Source organism: Parambassis ranga, chromosome 9 (genome assembly GCF_900634625.1).
Source record: "Parambassis ranga chromosome 9, fParRan2.1, whole genome shotgun sequence".
NCBI classification, from domain to species: Eukaryota; Metazoa; Chordata; class Actinopteri; family Ambassidae; genus Parambassis; species Parambassis ranga.
Window position 1 is genome coordinate 20,531,318 of NC_041030.1, and position 20,675 is coordinate 20,551,992.

Consider the following 20,675-nt stretch of genomic DNA (forward strand, 5'->3'; position numbering starts at 1 on the left):
AGGCAACGCTGCGTTCGCAGCCTGCAGAGGGTGCTTGGAAACGGGTGCGTCCCTATTACGGTTAAGTTTAACAGTTTATAGACAAAATGTGATAATATGGATTAAATTTCATACATGTTACATACGTACGTAACATATTATAACACGTGAAAGTGTATGTGTTACAACCATTAATAATTAATCAAGCTCTTTTTGTTGTTAAATTGCTCCTGTTGATTGAGTCGTAAACATTCCGATGTCTTTGAATGCATCACCAAATCAGGGCAAACGGCAAAATACAAAAGGCAAAACAATAAATAAAACGTTTCTGGGTTAAAATAACAAAACAAAACTTAAAGTAATAATAAGACACATTAAACATAATAGTATTTATTATTATTAATGATATAATATTATATTGATCTAATTATTATTACCTTCATCTTGTGTGGGATCCTATCAGCTGATTTTGTGTGTGTTACCTTTTATTTGTTCATATAACCCTGTTAAATTGTATCCTGAACCTCAGTCTGACTAATAGAAATGTTAACTGCACAGTTTACTACTTCATTATAATCATTATTATGCTATAGAGCCAATTAAAGTCAGTGTTTCCAGCCTGGCTGCAGTGGAGTGTGCTGTATTCTGTCTTTTTTAACTGGTAACTCTTCCTCCTCCTCTTCCTTTCAGCTGTGTGGGCTTTAATTGTACTTCAGCTCTACCTCTCTCCCCGTCTATAAATCCACCCGGCTGACCCACACTCACCGCTGTGGAGGTTAATTCAGTTTCAGCCCAGTCAAGCCTGCAAATTAATAAGAGTATTAATTCAATGTGGTGCTTACATAAATATAAAAGGCTACAGATATTACAGCCTCGGGGATACAGTTAAATATCACAGTGTTAGGAGGAGGATGGAGCTGAGCCCTCTGCAGCTCACACAGCAGCAGGAAGCAGCTGAGCACTTGTTGCTTTTTCGATTTGCTTTTTAAAATTGTTTCCTTTTTTGTAGGTTTATGTTTTAATGATTCTCTATTGTTGTTGTTGTTGTTGTTGTTTTGTGCATTTCCAGAATATTAGTTTTGTGTTGTATGATTAAAAGTTGTCTTTGTGTTTTTATGATTTTATTTGATCCTACTTTAAGTGTTGGATTTCATGCTTGGTTGTTTTGTTGTTTACTCGCCGTGTTGTTGTGTGGTGCATCTTGTGTTGCACCTCCACCCTCCCTGCCCTCACCCACGCCTCTCTCCCACCCACGCTTCCAGCTCGTTTCCTCCCACTAGCGGGGAAGGCCCGTGACCTTAAAGTCTCCAGTCTGGCATCAGTACACACTTTGAACAGCCAACACACACACACACACACACACCCACACTCTCCATCCTTAGCTGGTCCAGCAGCCATGAGCAAGGAGAAGCAGGACAAACAGGTGCTGCCGGAGAGCCCCGGCCCGCTGTCCCCGTCCAAAGGCACCAAATCCCCCAGGATGCCTAAATGCTCCCGCTGCAGGAACCACGGATACGTGTCTCTCCTGAAGGGACACAAACGCTTCTGCAACTGGAGGGACTGCCAGTGTCCCAAGTGTAAGCTGATAGCGGAGAGACAGCGAGTCATGGCGGCGCAGGTAACCAGACGTTAGCCACCTGTTAGCGCGGCTAGCCTCAACCCAAATCACTTTTTAACCCTGTCAGGGAAGGCGTGAAACAGCAGGCAGAGTGTTAACCTGTGTGTGTTTACTGTTTAACCTTTGTTGACATGTTTACTTTGGTGGGGGGGTGTCCCCCCACCCACTTTTGTATTTGTTTACAAACAATTCGAACTTAGCTAGCTTAGTTACACGGCTAACTGTTAGCTCGCTAAATGTAAATGTTTTTAAAAAGCTGTTCTTTGACATGTTGTTACACTTGTTGCTTATAAATATAGATTATGATGATGTGTTAAATGTTTGTAGCTTTGTAATTTGTAGCCTAAGCTAACATTTAAAATGTTCTGAAAGGCTAATTATGTTAACAGTAACTACAATAATTCACGTTTTAGAAATTTGAAATTTGAAAGCACTTAACTACATTCTGTCATTAATCAAAGCAGAAAAAGCAAAAGCAAACAAAACGTTTTAATATATTAAAATTAATGATTAAACAGGCCTATGCTTAGAATGTTTGACAAAATATTGTGTGGCTAAAACAAATATTAATATTTTCGAATGAAAATAAATACTATGTAAGATTAATCTTAGTGAAAGTGTGTGTGTGTGTATACACCCTGTAAAGACTTTACCTCTGATGTAGAAAGGTAGTCATGGTCTTTTATTTCTGACTTTATTATGCAGTTAATTAAGGAAGTAAATGGCAGATTCATTGATGACATTGTTGAGGTAATATAATTGATAATAACACTGTTTAAGTCAGCACTGTGAAACAATGCAACCAACATATTTATGAAACGTCAGTGCCCTGGATAATCTAACCCCTTATATTTAGTATGGACAGCTTCTTATTACTCCTCTCCTCCTCCCTTCCAGGTTGCCTTGAGGCGGCAGCAGGCTCAGGAGGAGGAGCTTGGGTTTTGTAGTCCGGTCTCTCTGCCCGGCCCCGAGGTGGTGGTGGTGAAGAATGAAGCCGGAGCCGACTGCATGTTCCCCGTGGATGGACGGTCTTCAACACCCATGAGCACCACTGCTCCTTCTCTGGCTGTCACAGGTGAAGCATGCAAACACGTTTACCATCAGTACATGTAACACGGCGGGTTCAAATAGTAAACACTCTTGATCAGTGAACTGATCAGCAGGGTCTTTGAATCACTTTTTAGTAAAATTACAAAAACAACAGAGAATTTTTTTGGCTGTAAACAGACAAATAATTGATGGATAAAATAAAAATGGCCTTCAGGTTTTTACATCACAGGCAGATTTCTTCCCCTTTCTTAAATCTGTGTGATTGTCTATTTTCAGGTTAGTGCAGAACTTTGCTCAGTCCCTCCACCTGCTTCATGTTAGTCAGCCTGAAAGGCTTTGGAGATGGTCCGCTATTGTTTTGGCAGTGAGAACACTTCTTACTGTTTCCATAGATTCTGCAAAAACCTGAGACATTTTCAGAGAAAATTGGAAGATGATCTGGTGGCAGCAGCATTAAAGGTTTCCCTTGATACAGTTCATGACGTGCGGTGGAAACAAACTCAGATAATGTGTTCCCTCTCAGCCTGATAGCACATTTTAGGAGTTGGAAAAAGACTGAGGTCAAGGCTGCCCGTGCTCTGACTCCTCTTTGTGCTTGTGGACGGGTGAACTTTGGGTCTCTGGCTTTGCAACAGTGAGGAGAACACTGAGGTGGAAATTAAGGAGTTTAGCACTCTATGATTCGCTGATGACAAGAGTTAGAACAGGGACAACATGTCATTATCTTTGGCTTCAGCCGTGCACAGTGTCTTCATTGTGTTAGAGTGAAAGATCGTGCCTGAGAAGAATTCGGCCTTGCTGATAAGAAGAGAACATCAGATGGTGAGTCATGATTTAACGTCCATATGTGTCGTGATAGAGTTCTATATTTTGTGTCTGCATACTTGTCGACAAACATAGCTGCTACCTGCAGAGGGTGCTGTTTGCAGCAGTTTGGTTTTTTGGTTTTTTCAACTGTAACCTGAAGTCATACAGTGTGACGGATGATGTGTGTTTTAGCATCAACATTTCACACATGTTAATCTCCGGATCATTTTATGTTAAACTTTCACCTAATGGTGTCCTTCCATGTGTGTTTTTGTGTCCAGGGACCCACTGGGCGGCATCCTCCAGCCCGTCCGCTGCTGCCCGAGCTCCTGCCGAGGGACCGTCTGACCTGCTGTTCGAAGCTCCCTATTACAATTTCTACCAGCAGTCACGCTACTCCACCTACTACGGAAACCTTTACAACTACCAGCAGTACCAGGTGACCCCCCTGACACAGAAACCACTTCATGCTCTGTCGGAAGCTTTTTGTTTAAGGGTTAATGGTATTTCACCGCAGCATTAACAGTGAGTGTGTATGGAAGTTGTTGATGCTCGTCCTGTGTGTGTGTGTGTGTGTGTGAGAGGGTTGTGGTGCCCCTGCACTGCACAGCAGAGGAGTGTGTGTGTGTGCTTTGTAAGCTACACTGCAGTTCCTAATCTGCTTCAGCTTCCTGAACCCTGACCTGAAACCAGCACTGTTACTGTGGGTCAGTTCATAATATCAATACTTTCCTGTTTAATGTGTGAGTCTCTGAACCATCACTGCTCTTAAGACACAATGACTGATAAACACATGAATCAAAAGAACTTCTTTAACATTAGAGCAAATAAATTAAAATGTGTTTTAAACGTAATCATAAACAGAACAAAACCGATGGTCCTGTCCACAGATAAATCGGTGTCCAAAGTGCAGTGAAAGGGTTTATTTTTCTTGTATAAATTACATTAAAAAAACCTGGAAAAAGGAGATGATGAATGAAAAGAAAACAAGGGGGAACAATGGTGACAATGGCAGCAAACACATTTTAAAACACTGCCTGTTAGATATGTGCTAATAAATGTACATTTGATTGACTCTTTGATTAGTCTAATTAAAGCTGTAGTTACCACAGGTTATGTGCACTGCTACCACACACAAATTAATATGAACGTTTATTTTCTTTTTTTAGTCTAGAGCAAAGAAGTGTTACCACAGTATTTCCATTCAGAAAGACAAACCAAAAACTCTGTATCAGCCCCTTAAGAACTTTAGGTCTTCTTTGTTTACCCATAGTTCATATCACTGCTATCAATGAATCTATGTAATGTAGAAAGTGAGGATTGGTATCTTGCAGCACACACCAGTGATGTTTTGTCTTAACATTTTAAGCATCATGAAAGTGAAAGAAATGAGTTCAGAGGCTGTTCATGCCTAAAAAGCAGGAGAAGAATCTAAAAGTTACAAGAACTGCTGTGAGAGACAGGACAGAGACGGGAAGAGAAACACGTGGAAGGTTCTGGAAATAAAACTAGTGAGAGATGAGTGTGAAGAGCCGAGAACGGCTGCAGAGACACTAGTGAAGGATTGAACCAGGTCTGGACCTGAAGAGTCAGAGAAGACCGTCACTAGAGTCCTGCACGGGAATGGACCGCCAATGTCAGATGCAGCCAAAGACTGAGGCTGAGAGATGCACTTTTCCAAATAAAATAATGTTTGGAAAAGTCTTTGCTTTATTAAATGAAATGTGGGCAGTGTTTGAAGAAGAATGACTTTTCCCATAGGGGGGCTGATCATTTTGTCTCCAGCTGTGTAGCAGACACACACACACACACCTCATTCATATCCACACTGATTTATCCCTGAATGTATCCCTGTTGTGTCGGATGAAATGAGATTTTGCACGAAGTAGATTAGATCTATAACTCTGCGCTCCTCTCTGATGAGATGGTTTGTTTTTTTTTTTTGTTTTATTTTATGAAGAACATTTGTCCCCCCCCCCCCCCCTCCCTTCGGTTCTTCGCCTCCCCTCAGTAGCAACATCTAGTTTTGGGGTCACTGCCTCCGCTAACCTGCCAGCGCACAGCAGAGCCTGAATTGCAAAGGTTAATGGTATTGTCTGTCGGCAGAAGAACAAACCGCCACGCCTCAGCGCTCGAAGGGGGAAAGTGAGCGCATTAATGCTAATCAGTTAGCGCTCTTTAGCATAATTTAGCCATCCTCCTTTTGTGATTTATGATATTTTCAGTGTGGCTGTCAGGTTGAAAGGGCTACGTGCCACAGTTATTCAAATCCAGGGAGCCCCTGTTTGTTTGAAGAGCTGATTATTTGGAGATAAATTTCACCTTCAGCGACACAGATAGTAACAGTTTGAGTATTTCAGACTTGGAATGATGATTTCACAAGATTTCACTTCTCTTGTCTTTACCTGTCCGAACCCTCCTCCTGTCTGATGTTATGCAGTAATTGTAAATTAATCATTTAGATGATCAGCTTCACTGATTTCTCAGCCAACTTCACTGAAATTGTTGCAAGTCACGTTCAAAGTAAAACGTGCATTTCCTTTAAATCGTTGTCCTAATCTGCCGTTAGCAGTTGTCATAATATATAGTTTTATAGTTCACACTAAAACCCAAACCCAGAGGAAACAATGTGGTTTTTATCAGTGTAAGGCCATCAGCCTCCTCCACCTCCTCCTCCTCCTCTCCTGTGCACTCAGTGGTGCTTGGCTGTCATGCAGGTGGATGATGATAATATAAGGGTGGTGCAGAGCTTCCAGACAGGAGATGGTGCCAGATAAGACAGGCCCTCTCAGGGAGGTAAGGAAGCCCCCCCAGGAGTCACAGGGGAGTTTACAGAGATGTGGCAGCTCTGACCTTAGACAAACTGTCTTAAAACTAAGTTTAAAGTCACTCCAGTTATGTGTCTTTGTGTTTTTGGAGTTTAATGTTCATCTTAGAGAGATAATACTAACCGTCTGCTTTATCACATCCTGTATACCATGATTCCTTTGCCTGCTGATGTTGAGATGTTTTATCGAGTCATCATCAGGCCCTCTTCGATCGTAACGGTTCATCTGAAGGTCTCAGTAGCTGAGGATGCTACAGTACATGTGTACCAGTATATATGCACTTCAGATGTTTACAGTTTGATGTAATGTTCGATCAGACATCGGACTAGGGCTGTGTGACCTGGAAGAACTAGCCTTTTATGCAACATATCGTGGCTTCCCCCTTTATCCCCCTCCTCTAAAATCGATAGTTATATTTGACTGAATCTGTTCTTGCATAATTAGGTATCATCAAACATGAATGCTGCACTGATCTGGTGTTTACTGCACAGAATGGCTCCAGCATCAGGCTGCTTTAAGCTGTTAAGGGCCTGAATCAGTCTTAAAACTGTAGTTAAATCCACCAGGATGCAGTGAGAAGCTTATCGATGGTTACTGTGTGTGCTTCATTCAGACAGGTTTGTTTGGTGCTCTGTGTGTCCCACCAGCTTAGTGCACTTTCAAGACTCCGGTCCAATCTCTATTGTATTTTTCACAGCCTAATACAAGAGCTGAGTGTAGCTTAAATAACAGTTTATAAAGCTGTCGCAGGACTGATGGTGTGGACAATACGGGTGACATATTACAGGCTGACAGAAATCAAATTCCATAAAAATGAAATTGAAAACCCTCGCCGAGGCGGCCTTGCTGCTGAGTAGACAGCTCGTTTTAAAGTTTGCAGAGGACTGGAGGAGAGCGGCGCCGGTCGCCGCCCACTTTTTAGCTGTGAAATCAAACACTACTAATTTAATGTCACATGTTATTTAATGTCTGCATTTATTTTGTGTCAGTTTAGGTTGTTAAAGTGTTGCCTGTGAACATCTGATGTATAATTTTACAGTCAGAACAGTGAGTAGAGTCATTTCATACATTAAATTTAATCATATTGACAACCATGACGAGTATTTTGTCTTTTTTTTTTTTCATTGTTCGTCACCTTTGTTTACTAAGTTGCCGGTTTTTGTGATTTCCTGAAGCAGATGCCCCACAGCGATGGCCGCCTCCCCAGCCACAACCTGCCCTCTCAGTACCGCATGCATTCCTACTACCCTGCAGCCACCTACCTGACTCAGGGCCTCAGCTCCAACACCTGTGTGCCGCCTTTCTTCAGTCTGGATGAAAACAACAACAACAACAACAACAACAACAGCTGCTCTGAGACCATGGAAGCCTGTGAGTGACACACAAATACACCCAGACACACACTCCTCAGGCCCCATAAAGCTTTACCCAGACTTTTATCAACAGTACATTGAAGGGAGGACTGCACTCAAGTCCAGAGAGCCATAAAATCTCCTTTTTTTTTTTTACTTTTACTATACTTTTTTACTTCATACTTCACTTTAAATGCAGTCCTGTGAATGTTGGTCTGACTCAGTTTCCAAACTGCTCAAAAAGGCATTAAATAAATGAATACTTTATATAATACCTTAAATATGCGAAACATTAACTAGTGTGTTAATTCCTACTCATACGCTCCTCATACTTCTTCTATAAAGTTTGGCCTTTTAACACTAGGGTTCTGTGTGGAAGAGCAGTGTTTGAGTTGCTAAAGTCATGTAAGCTGGCATCTACCCCTCATTTGACGCAGTCACACCCTTAATCCTGCAAAAACTCCCCTCATACTGCTCTGTAAAACGAAGTCATTATTAATCAAACATGTTTATTTCTGCTGTAACATGGGAATCTAAGGGGATTGACTCAGTTTTAGGGCCACCCTCAAGTGGCCACTTAAGGAACTGCAGTTTTGTTCCTCTGACAGTGTAAATACAGCAACGTGCTGCTTTATAACCAAAGAAGAGACAGATATTTCTTACTGTAGTATCTTACCTCTATAAATAAAGCCATCAGACATCAGAGTGCAGCTCTGTTTCTTTCAGTTTGAAGATGAGGCAGATTTGATCTCTTTATTTCTGCCTGATACGTCTCAGATGAGAATCTCAGCTGCTGACGGTGCTTGCCTGGATTTTCTGCCTTTCTCACTTACCTGTGAATGTGGGTAAATCTTGCTTTTGTGTGTTGCTTAATATGTTCAGTAAAGTATTTGTGGAACTTTGTCAAGAATGCATGTAAGTACACGATAAGACCTCGATAACATCCAGCAAAAAGCAGTGGAGGAGAGAGAGAGAGAGAGAGGAGGATGCTGGGCAGGTTAAAACTAAACAGACTTTTTGTCAGACATATGGTCAAGCTGTTGCATCACTGTTCAGTAATATGTTGGTCACATAGATGAATATGTTGAGTTCTTTTCTGGCTCAGTTCTGATGCAGTTGTTGCCCATTTGGTGTCCCAACAATGCTGTTTGCTGATGTTTAACACTCCTAAAACAGCTGTCACCGGCGACAGAAACTGACACGCGCTGTTCAAACTACCGTATCTCCGGTTATGTTCGCACTATTGGAAAAATCTCAATGTTTCTGAAAGCTGAGAAACGGCTCTTTCCATTGCTATGACAGTAATGACCACATTCCAGTGTGCCAGGGGCAGGAGTTTAGTGGAGCGTAGGAGAGTTGATGTAAAATAGTTTGAGTTTAATTTTTGTGTCTTGTCTCGTCTGCACATTTATAGAAATTTGATGAAAAGTCAAATCCGTTTTTTTTAACTTTCTTGTTATTACACGCTGTTCTGAGCATTTATAACATAATAGCAAATATGTGCCAGCTTCTGAAAGTTATATTTCACCTGTCAAGAAAAACAGGTAAAATAATTAATACAAAGAACATTCTGACAAAAAAAAAGAAAGGCGAAGTGTCATAATTATAGTATTGAAAGGGTTAATGTCTTCTCTACATGTATCAGCCTAGGTAACCCAAAAACCTGACCCTTAAAACTGTCGCTTTGTAAAAAGCATGTTATATCATATAAACTCCTGCTGTGATTCTCTGCCGACTGTGATGTTAAATCCGTGAGGGTGCCTGACTTCTTGTCTCAGTGTGGTTGGTGTAAATTGAAGTGTGTTGGGCGCAACAAAAAGTAGAAAATAGAACCGGCGCGTATCTCCGGCGGAGCAGTGCAGGGCTTCTGGGACTCTCTTTTTATAAAATAGGCGTTTCACAGTGGCTGCTGTGCCGCTATGTGTGTATATTATTATAATATAAGGACCAACAATAAAACATCACTTTCCTTCTTTTTAGCGATATAGACCACTGCCACCACCAGCATCGCTGGTCTTAAAGACCCCCACCTCCCCTCTATTTGTTTATGGCTTTCACCTGTCCTGTTGCTGTGAGGGTCCCACGTCAGCCTACCTGCTATGAATTGCCATGCTCCATTGCAAGATGGCAACACTCTCAGTGGGTGGTCCCACGCCTCAGTGGGTGTCGACTCCACTTTTCAGACCCTCTTCCAACAAAAGAACTAATATCTGTTGAAATCAAACCGAATTTCCTACATTTCAGTAAAAGGCCGCTGTTGTGTGTACAGCAAAAATAAATGCACGTCTCACACATTTATGTATTCTATAGATAGATAGATAGATAGATAGATAGATAGATAGATAGATAGATAGATAGATAGATAGATTATTGATCCTCAGCGGGACATTCATTAAAAAAAGTTAATTAAGTGGTTTGTTTTGATTCTGTGTGGTTAAATAGAGATAACAGGGCTGTTTCGGTGGACGGGGACTTCCTGACTTGACTCAGGTTTGATTCAGCATTTTGTTAGTCTAAACAAACTGCTGCTAAATCCACTGTGTGTGTGTGTGACTAGGACTTGCATGTCCTGAACTGTGCATTTGGTGTTTGGTCTGTGTTAATTCACGCATCATTTTTTATTTTTTGTCCTAAAAATGTCCGTATGATCAACAAATAATCACAATCAATTGATTTTGGATTGTTTGGAGGGTAAACAGCAATTTTAAGTGTTCAGAGAGGTGGGTTGGTAAGCAGGATTGTGTCCTCGTTGTGGATTCAGTTCTCAACATGTTGTGTACCTCCTGATGGGTGCATGAGGAGGGAATGGCGAAGCACCGTGCGCCTTCCTGCCCTCCCCTTCTACCTGACTGCCACGGCGCCCTGTCAGATTTATCTTCCTCCCAGGATAGGGCTAATCATTTGGCCAAATACAGAGATCCAAATAACCTTCAGGAGTGCCACGCTGTCCTTTCCCCTCCTCACCTTCTCCTCCTCCTCCTCCTCCTCCTCCTCCTCTTCCTCGCCCTCCCCCTTCGTGGGCCCCGCTGTCTCCGCAAAATTGCCTTCTGGAGTTAGTGAGCGGGAACAGTTAAGATTTACAAACAATGATGAAGCTTGTCATGCGTCTTTCTCCATCCGTCACGGCGGTCCGGGCGGAGCTGTGGGTAGAGCCGTCCCGGTGTTCTTCATAAAAGCCAGCTCGCTGTGAAATACGCCCCCGGTCGGCCTGTTTACTGCCCCATGCTCGTCAGCAGCCGCGCCGCCGTAAATCGCAGAGCGGGAGGTGACAGCGCAGTCCATCAAACTCCCACCCCACCTCGCCGCCCTCCCAACATCTCACCTCGCTGCCCCCCCCCCATACATATATATTTATATATATATATATATATATATATATATATCTATACACACACATACACACTGAGACACTCACACTGTTTCTCCACAAACACCCCGCCCCGCTTCCTCACTGTGATCTAACCAGGGAGGCTCAGATGAGCTGCCCCAAAAGAGTTATGGCTGTTTCAGTCTTACAGGAGACAGCTGCCGGCCGAGTCTGTCAGCGTTTATGTTCTTCTTCCTTTTTGTCCTTGTCGAGCTTTTTTTTTTTTTTTCTGAATTCACAACTACTGAAAGTTTGCAAGCTGTCAGCACAGCAACTTTCCTTTCACATATTTCTTACTTTTTTTAGATTTACACTGAAGTCAGACCTCGGAATTGAGCGTCTCTGTGCCGGGTGTTCGTTTGTCTGTTTTGTTATATTGGTGTCAGCGCGGAGCGTACAGTAATTTAAATGCAAATCAGATTGTTGAAGTATTGCAGATGTTAATCCTGCTAATCGATAGACCTGTGTGAGCCCATTAAGTTAGAAATCCATTACTATCTTTCAAGATGATATTCTATTGATTTTCCTCACTTCAATCTATACTGTACTGTACAACAAAGTGAGTTACTGCGTATAAAGTCTGTCGTTTTAGGTTCTAAGCCTCTGCTGGGAAAAAAAAAACGACTGTGAGATTGGCGTCAGTAAGTTTCTTTGTTTCGTGTGTAAAAATGGGCTTTACCTGCTTTCAGATCAGATTACTGCACACCCACACACTCTTTCCCACACACACACACACACACCCTCCACACACACACACACACACACACCCTCCACACACACACACACACACACACACACACTCATTCTGGAGATGTCAGAAAGGCCTCTCACTCCTCTGGATTTATTAAACCTGAAACAAATCGGTACCTTCAAACTAAGAGGTGACCTTTCAGAGGAAGTGCTGTTTCATGTCGTGTAGCAGCCAGAGTTCATTTCCCTGTTCACTGACATGCTGAGATCATCACTCACGTCAGAACATGTACACTGTGCGGTGTTTCATTACCCGAGGAGTTGAAACAATGATTGTTTATATAACCTAGTGTTTTTCAGCCAAATATAGACAGGCTGTAACCTAAAAGGTACGTTATCTACTAGATTACAATCTATATGTGTATTTATTATCTAATGAGGGCAGTAAACAGAAAATGTGTCTATTCAGTTGGATCTTTTATTCCTTCTAACCCTAGTTCGCCTGACCACAATTAGCTCCTATCACCCCAATTATAACTGTTCATCTAAGATGTGGCGGGCATTATGTGATGACTAGCTGCTTGTCTTATGCAAAAATATTTGCAGAGTTACTAATAACACCTTGGATTTTCACACCCATTGACCCGTCTACCTACTCCACTGCTTTGTTGCCCTATCTACATTACATGCTTTGTCTGTTGTTGTATGTTCATACAAATGTGTCCAGAGAAAATCCCCATCTGCCCCATCTTTATATCGAATAGAACCAAGAATTAGCATGGTTAGCCAGGTTAGGGTTAAGTGCTTGATGGGCCACTGATGGGTGATCGAATTACCAACAAAGAAATCATATTTGTATATGTTTAGTCCCGGAGTGCAAACCAACATTGCGGCTCATTGAAAAGGGGATTCAAGTTGCTTGAATGACTGATTATTTGCATCTCAACAAACTGATCTAAATGATGGAGCAGCCAACAATATACTGCATGGCTGCTTGCTCAGACAATGCCTGGGTTTCCATGTTTTTTTTTGAGATGGAAACTCATTTCCTGTGTTAGTTCTGATGTAGCAAACATTAATCTGACATACTAGAAGTGTGCAGAAGCAGCCATAAAAATAATAATGTTTTCCAAAATCTACAACCTCATTTTGTTTCGTGGTTGTAGGTGAGCAGTGTGCTGCCTTCTGATTGTTTCACTGCTGATGCTGCACCATCTGTCTGTCCATCTCATGCTCTATTTTTTAATATTAAGTGTGCAATATCTTAGAATTCTTCAGCAGGCTGGAAATGTTGGTATTTCTCTGCAGTTCTTCTGAAAATGAACACAAGGTATTGGTTCATTCAGTCTCTAACTAAGAACCAGCAGTGGAGAAAGTGTCCCTGCAGGGGGGACATCGGTGTCCCTGCAGGGGGACAGCAGTGTCCCTGCAGGGCATCATTGAGTGCAGCTGATTCACTGTCAGTCATAGCCTTTAGTTACCGAGGGCCCAGTCCTGTGTGGCCTGTCAGACTGTCTCTTCCTGTGCTGCTAAGTGCTCTGATAGCCTCTGGGGCTGGATGGGCTAAATACCAGTGTAATTGTCTGCTCAGGGCACAACCACCGCTGTAATGTGTTGTACAACACCACCATTAACGCGGGCCTGGGGCTGTGGAGACATTAAATGGCCGGGGCTGTGTAGTTTATGTCCTCTTCCCCTCACTCTCTTATTTCTCTTTCTCACTTACACACACACTCACACACTGTCCAGCTCAGAGGGCAATGAGAGGAAATGTGATCCTGCTGCCTGTCCTGTTTGTTTCAGCACATACAGTACATACTTTGTTGGAAGTGATGCTGTCCAGACAGGTGGCTGATGAGTGTGTCTAGACCTGTGCCTTTGATTGTTAAACTTAGGCTAGAATCCAGACCTGTCGATGCAACTTAGAGCTCGAATCTACTGGTCTTCATGTTTGGAGGACAAAAAAGCATACATTTTGCAGACAGACAATAAATAAAGATGGATGAATTTTCTGTGACATCATCTATTGGCACCTTCCTGTCAGTCCAAATATGGGCAAAGCGGTGAAGCGTCTTCCAAGCGGAGGTGGGTGGGTGGGGGTTGTCTTCAGCAGGGAGCACTTCTTCTCTTAAAATACACTGACCAGTTACTATTCTATGATGAACTTTACACTGGTTACATTTTAGAAAATCTAATTTAAATGTGTGGAGTTCTGTTGATGGTGTTTGACTCGTTTTTGTAGCCAGTCGACGGACTGCATCTCCACGTTTCATTGCTCTACTCTGCAAGACGCTGCTGTCCTTAAAAAAGCTCCTCTTTTATAATTAATGCTGTAATTTGTCCTTCGATTCAAGCAAAGACTAAATAAATGTTTTAAACTGATGTTAATGAACATGCGTTCTAACATATCTACATTATTCGGCTTGTATTCAAATGTAATCTACATTTAAAATTACTCGGCATTCAGTAGTTGCTGTTACATGTGCTCTTACCTCCTGTAGTCACTCTCTTTGTGTTGTTTCGAGAAGCAGCAGCGTGGATTGACGGATGATGTTACCTCGGCAGCTCTCCGAAACAGCTGAACGACTTGGATAAACACATTTGGCAGCTTTAGCACCCACGAGAGGCGTCCTCCTTTCCATAGCAATATATTTCCCTCCTCCTGTGTCCTTTACTTTGGCATTTTTCTTACCCTGTCTGCACACAATGAATCTCTTGTTTAAAATGTAGTGATAGGAGAGTCCCGCAAATGTATTGATCGGCCGCCTCAGCTCATTATGGCATATCCATAACTCTTAGATGGATCACGTCAGAAAGTGCAACCATAGACTGACATGCTATTTTGTGAGCTGATGGGGCGGCCGCCGAAATGGAGATTTAGCATAGGGATGAGGTCCGTGTCACGCCTCTCTGGCGGGGACAGATTGGTTAACAATGCAGGAGCAAAGGTTCCTCTCTGCTTAATTAGCCTTTGACCCCAGCACTTGATGCCTTCTGTCAGTCTGTGTTGGCCCTCACTCACAGCAGCTCCACAGCAACCCAATAATGAGCCTTTAAGTGTTTTCTGACCTCCTGTAATGGCTGCACGAGAGACTGCATCACTGTGAGCAATTGTCTCAACAGCTGGAGAAATACATGGACTGTTTAACTGCACACATAATGAAAGGAAGAGTCCTTATTCATGACGGTGCAAACGCTGTTATTGACTCACAGATTAAAGTGTTTGATGTGGCTTGAAATCAGTAAGAACTCCTCCGGACAGTGAAGACAGGCCAAAGCTCCGCACCTGCCCTGGAACAGACATCATAGGCCACACTGGAGAAAGTCATTCCAGCTAGAGTAGGATTGAGCCCAGACAGCCTTTAAGCTGGATGCGTTCAGACCTATTTTCAAATCTGGCTAGCACACACTTGTGTCCGCACTCAATCTGGCTTCATCCAGCATGTTTGCGGTCCTCCAAACCACTAGGTGGCGCCCTATAATATACAGAGTCCGTTCACGTAGGACCACGTGTGCGCATGCGTCATGCGGTTTTTTTGTCCCGTGTCACGCCCCGTAAACCGGAAGTAGCACATTGCTAACCGGAAGTAGCATGTCGCTAGCCGGATTCGCTCGCCACATTTGCGTTCACACCTGAGCCACATTTGAGCCAATCCGGCTAGATCCACCTCTCGTGGGTGGATGTAGATCTAGATTGAAATCAAACTGGATACAGCCGGATTCGAGGTGTTCACACTCACAAAAACACATCTGGATTGATCTGGATGCGGCCGAATCCTGCTTAAGCCACATTTTTTTCTCCAGTGTGAACGGGGTAATAGATAACAGATTATCAGTTCTGTGGTCAGTTTTATTAAGACTGAGGGTACAGATCAGTTGTCACCTTGATATTCAGAAAATGGAGGGGAAGCTTGCTCAGGTGATATCTGTTCCTGTCGACCACTACAGAAAGTCAGAAACCTTCTTAGTTGTTGTCTACTTGCTGCTTGCAGTGTTAGCAGTGGAGCAGAAGAGTTTGCTGTTAAAAGCAAAAACAATCTCTGTAGTTTGTTGTTGTTGGAGTGAGAGCATGCGGGTTAAGGGGGAGGTGGAGCTGTGTCGTCATCGTCCACACGTAGACGTGGAAACAGCATTTTCAAATTTATCCACCCTGGGGGCGAAACGCCTAAACGATACAAAACGTTAGCGGATTCGGTCATTTTCGTCTCTGTGTGGATGAGGCCTAAGGTTAGGCATTAGTAAAATACACAAATTCACAGGATTAAATAGGTTTTATTTCATTTATTTGTCTTTGTGGGGCGTAAGAGTCATTCCAAGAAGTCAGATCAGATCAGTGTTTTAAAACTGGAGGGTGAAGGTCTGCACTGTGAACACCCAGCAGGAGTGTCAGGAGCCTCCACCGGTCACTGCTCAGTATTTAAAGCCTGTCTGCTCTTTGACTGAGTTTTCTGGGCCATTAAGTCCCGCTGCTGGTCTGATGATGAGGAGCCAGACGCCCATATCATCTCCAGAGAGGTGCAGCGTCCATCTCTGCAAGGGCTGTCCTCAAATGGACACACATGGGACCCTCTCAAACTGGACAGGGTCAGTTTTTGTTTTTTTCATTTAGACACAGCTCGTATCATTTTAATGGCAGCCATTTAATCCCAGGTCAACCTTGTCATGTGACAGGCAACCCTTCATTCCAAAGATTGAATTTTCATTCCCTTGATAACAGCCTCCGATAAGTGCCGCTGTCCCTGGACAAGTGAAGACACTTTGAGGCGGTTGTTGTAGGCAACCTGCAGCTTAAGCTTTAAACAGTTTTACACTGTAGAGTGGTGTGAGTATACATAAGTACACAACAAAGGATTTAAAGTGTGTGAACCCTAAAGTCCTCACCCCAATCCCAATCAAACAAATGAAACGAGCTGGAATAAGGTCAGAACTTTGACTCGACCACTGCAGGAAATTTAACGGTTCTTTTGTAAAAGCAACTTGTGTGGTTGTTGTTGTTTTGCTACAGGACCCACTTTGCTTGGAGCTTGTAAACAGAAATCTGACATCTCCATGGCAATATCACTGGTATAATTTAGAATTGATTGTTTCATCAATGCTGCAGGTCATCCTGGATCAGGCCCAAACCATGATACCACCACCACCATGTTTAACAGATGGGATAGGCACATATATAGGAATAGTAGCTTAATTTTCATCATGTCCGATAATTACAGTAAAACATATGCAAATTATAACTTATGGATGCATAGCACCATGCTAACATTATAATTTTCATATCTAAAATTCAAATTGCATGATTAAAAGTCATATTCTTCATACATCAGCGCATTAAATGGGGAATTTGTTGATATTTGAGGAACTCACTGTTATCACAGTCGACAGCACAGTTCTAGCGTGTGTGTGTGTGTGTGTTTACTTAAGTGTTATCTACCACCATGACCCTTGTGTACGGAGGATGACTGTAGAGTATGAAACCCACAGAGAGAGCTTATCCTCGGTGGATCAGACTGAATTACCATCTCCTCTCACATCTGGGCTTTTGTTCCCCTCTTTGGCAGCAGCAGCAGCAGCAATGATTGCAGCTTCGCTCACACCCTCCCTTCTTCAGCTTTAACAGGACAAGAGGGAGGTTAAAAAAGCTTCCTTTTGTCATTGCACACAAAGACGGTTTAATAGTTTGGAAATCTTATATAGAGTGCTGAGAGACTGAGAAAAGGCCAAAAGTTCATTCAGGAGAATAAACTCTCTGTCAACATTGTCAACAGGAAAAATCTGTTGTTACAAAGTGCTGCTGAGCTGGAAGAAGTTATTACAGCTGTCATTTAAAACCCAGCGCTGTACAGGAAAGTTCAAAAAATGTCTGAGGGATATATTAATTTTATGTCTCTCAGAAACTGCTGTTAATAGATTAATTAACAATGTCAACAACACAAACTAAGAAGCACCTAAATAAGCCTGAAGTCTGTCATAAATTGACAGGATCGTGTCTAAAAATCGTAATAAGTTACATGTTTTACTAAGAAGATTTTTGAATTTCTCTTTTAAACTGCTTTTTATTTAAAGCAGCTAAAATTACCCCGACAAGTTGACGTGCACACAGGACGACACCGTTAAAATGTCAGTCATTTGAATATATGTTGTTAAAGTCGACATTTTTTTTGTGACCCGGAGCAAACATCGGTCCTTACATGTTTGCTAGATAACACTAGCTTAACTTAAGTTTCCCATATTTAAATTAAAAGTCATCACAATGCCATTTACTCTGTTAATAGTTGGTTAAAAACTCATTGAGAAACTGGTGCGGACTCATGCTTTGTTCAAAAATAGCACGAGTAGTTAGCTAGCTATCCGAGGCAGCACCAACCTGTCAATCAAAGCAGTCGTATCTTTAATTATCATTTTTATCTAAATTCAGATTTAGCAGCAGCTGAGTTCTATGAAACTTTTTTTCTGCATCTTAACATGGAAGTCTGAAGCGGTTGACTCTCCCGCGAAGCCAGCCTCCAGTGGACACAAGAGGAACTGCAGTAGGGGAATGCTGCCTGCATAGTTTTAAACTGGAAAATAACAATAGATTTTATGCTTCGGATTGTGCTGAATTTCCTTGGAATCCGTCCGTTAGTGGTTCAGATACTATCCAGTGACAGTGGAGGTAATTTGTTAATTGTTTAATTAGCCTCAGTGTCATTAACAGACGCTCTGTGGGTAATTGAGGAGAAGCTTTCTGCTGCTTCAGCGGCCCGACATCAATCTGTATTAAACAGCAGGCTGCAGCAGAGAACATGTGTACTACAGTGTGTCGTGATTTAACGTCCCCACTCAAACTAACACGTCCAGTTTCCTTCAGCATTTAATTACATCATAGATTTCCTGCTGATGAACAGGTAGAGGATTAACAGTGAGCGGGCTAATTCACAGCGCCCTCCCCCACTCCGCTGACTCTTATCGCTGCACAAGTTGACCTGAGCGATGAAGAGAGAAAAATAAATAAATTAAAGCGGCGGGCTGCACTTAGCTACACAAACATTAGTATTAACGATTGTGCTGCCAGTTCAGAACTGGTGACAAACTGCAGACGGGCAAAAATTGGACTCCGAAACCAATCAGGAAGTTAATGAGGAGAAAAATTACTCCTCTTTTCCCGTCCTGCTGAGGAGGTGGAGGAGGAGGAGGAGAGGAGAGAGAGAGGGAGAGAGGTAATTTAAAATGGTTTTGGCTTTGAATAAAATGTACATGTATCATCTGACAACATTTTTAAATTACAGTTTGCTTTACTCTTTTTTTTGGGAGATAATTCACCTTATAACATGTTTTCTAGTTTCCTTCCTGCACAACTCTTCATTCAAGGACCTGTATTTGCATTTCTGATGTGTGTGTAATTTATTTGATTTTTTGATTTGTTTTTTATATTATTCTTGTCTTTGATTAACAGCAAAGATTAGAGCTGAGATTTGGACCTGAATGTGTCCTCAGCGTCAGAATCTGGCCATGAATTAGAATGAAAAGTTTCTTCTTTGCTCTCTTACGCTCTGATTTGAATCATAATTTGGTCATTTAATTGTTGAACCGGTTACAGTAGCCACATGGTCTGCCTTTGTTTTTTAATCAGATCCTGTAGTCTCTGTGTGTTCATCATAATATTTAAAAAAATCATCTCACAGGCAACATTTATACATATTTTAACAGCATTAAAATAACACAATGAAAAAAATGTCTGATTTTTAACCTGTTAAAGCGACCTAAGGCCTAACGCTTCAGTTTCCCGTTCTCTGTCTTGACTCGGTTTGCTGTAAATCTGCGGCTTTGCTGAGAATCATTTTGCCTCACGGTCATATTTATATTTCCTCCAGCAGAGAGGGTCGTTGATTCTGCTCGGCTAAAGATCGGACCGTCCCGTTTTGTCTCACTGTAGAATCTCTGTCGTCCTTTTTTTTTATTTACTCTGCTCACAACCAGGAAGCAAAGAAGGCTACAAAAGCCTTGAAACTAAATATAGATGTCACGAAGTCAGGGCGTCATTGCTCTGTTTTCCTGAAACAAGCTGTTACTAGTAATGAATATTCATTTTCTGTCTTTGTACAGGAAATATACATGTTTTAACATTACTTAGAATTAGGGATGTCCCGATCCGATCACGTGATCAGAAATCGGGCCCGATTATTTTAGGGCTTATATATATATATTATATTTATTAGGGCTGTCAAAGTTTTCGCCTTCTGTGCAAGGTGGCTCTGTGTCCTGCAGTGTAGGGGTATGACAGTCGCTTTTGGTGCGAGCGGTCCTGGGTTCGAGGTCTCGATGAGCTGCTGCGTGTCTGAAATCTCCTAGCGTCGCGCTCTGGACACACACACGTACACATGTTTTGCTGCAACGAGTGAGTTGCTATTTGCCTTTATAGAGAATCCTGAAAGTATCAGATCTCGGACCCGAGGGCAGAAATACCTGATCGGGACATCCCTACTTAGAATGTCTGTGTACTGTTTATATTATATATTATAATAATAGACAACATTTAAATGTGTTAAGTAGAAACAAAAATGATTTTTGATGAAAAATAAATTAAAAATTAAAAAAAATAAAAATAAATGAAAGATGATAAAAGTTTCATAGACGAGTCGTCAATTTATTTTACTTTATTTTATTTTATCCAAATGGGTGTCGGGTACGTCAGACCGATGTTCCAGCTGCTGGATTCCAGCTGCTGGTCCACGGTGCGACCACAGTGACCTTTGTATTATGTGACGTCATGTTCAGACCTCAAGAGCCAAAAAAGTAACTTAACCTTGACTTTCTGATGTACTCTCATGTCTCTCTCTCTCTCTGCAGCCTTCTCATCCAGCAGCATCACCTCTGCTCCGAGCTCCACCATGATGTGCAGCTCTGTCAGCTCCATGGTGAACTCCGATGTAAAGGCTGAGTGTGAGGTCAGCAGCCAAACGGCCGACTTCGCTGTGGACTCCATCGATGGCGACGGCGGCAAATAA

General features: G+C 42.2%; 1 protein-coding gene across 1 annotated transcript; it reads left to right on the forward strand.

Annotated features, from left to right (window-relative positions):
* The first annotated feature begins 1,375 nt into the window (after positions 1-1,375).
* Positions 1,376-20,675, forward strand: dmrt1 (doublesex and mab-3 related transcription factor 1). The gene is made up of 5 exons (XM_028413637.1): positions 1,376-1,597; positions 2,495-2,672; positions 3,736-3,893; positions 7,458-7,653; positions 20,518-20,675. Exons 1-5 carry the CDS (start codon positions 1,376-1,378, stop codon positions 20,673-20,675), a joined length of 912 nt encoding a protein of 303 aa, XP_028269438.1.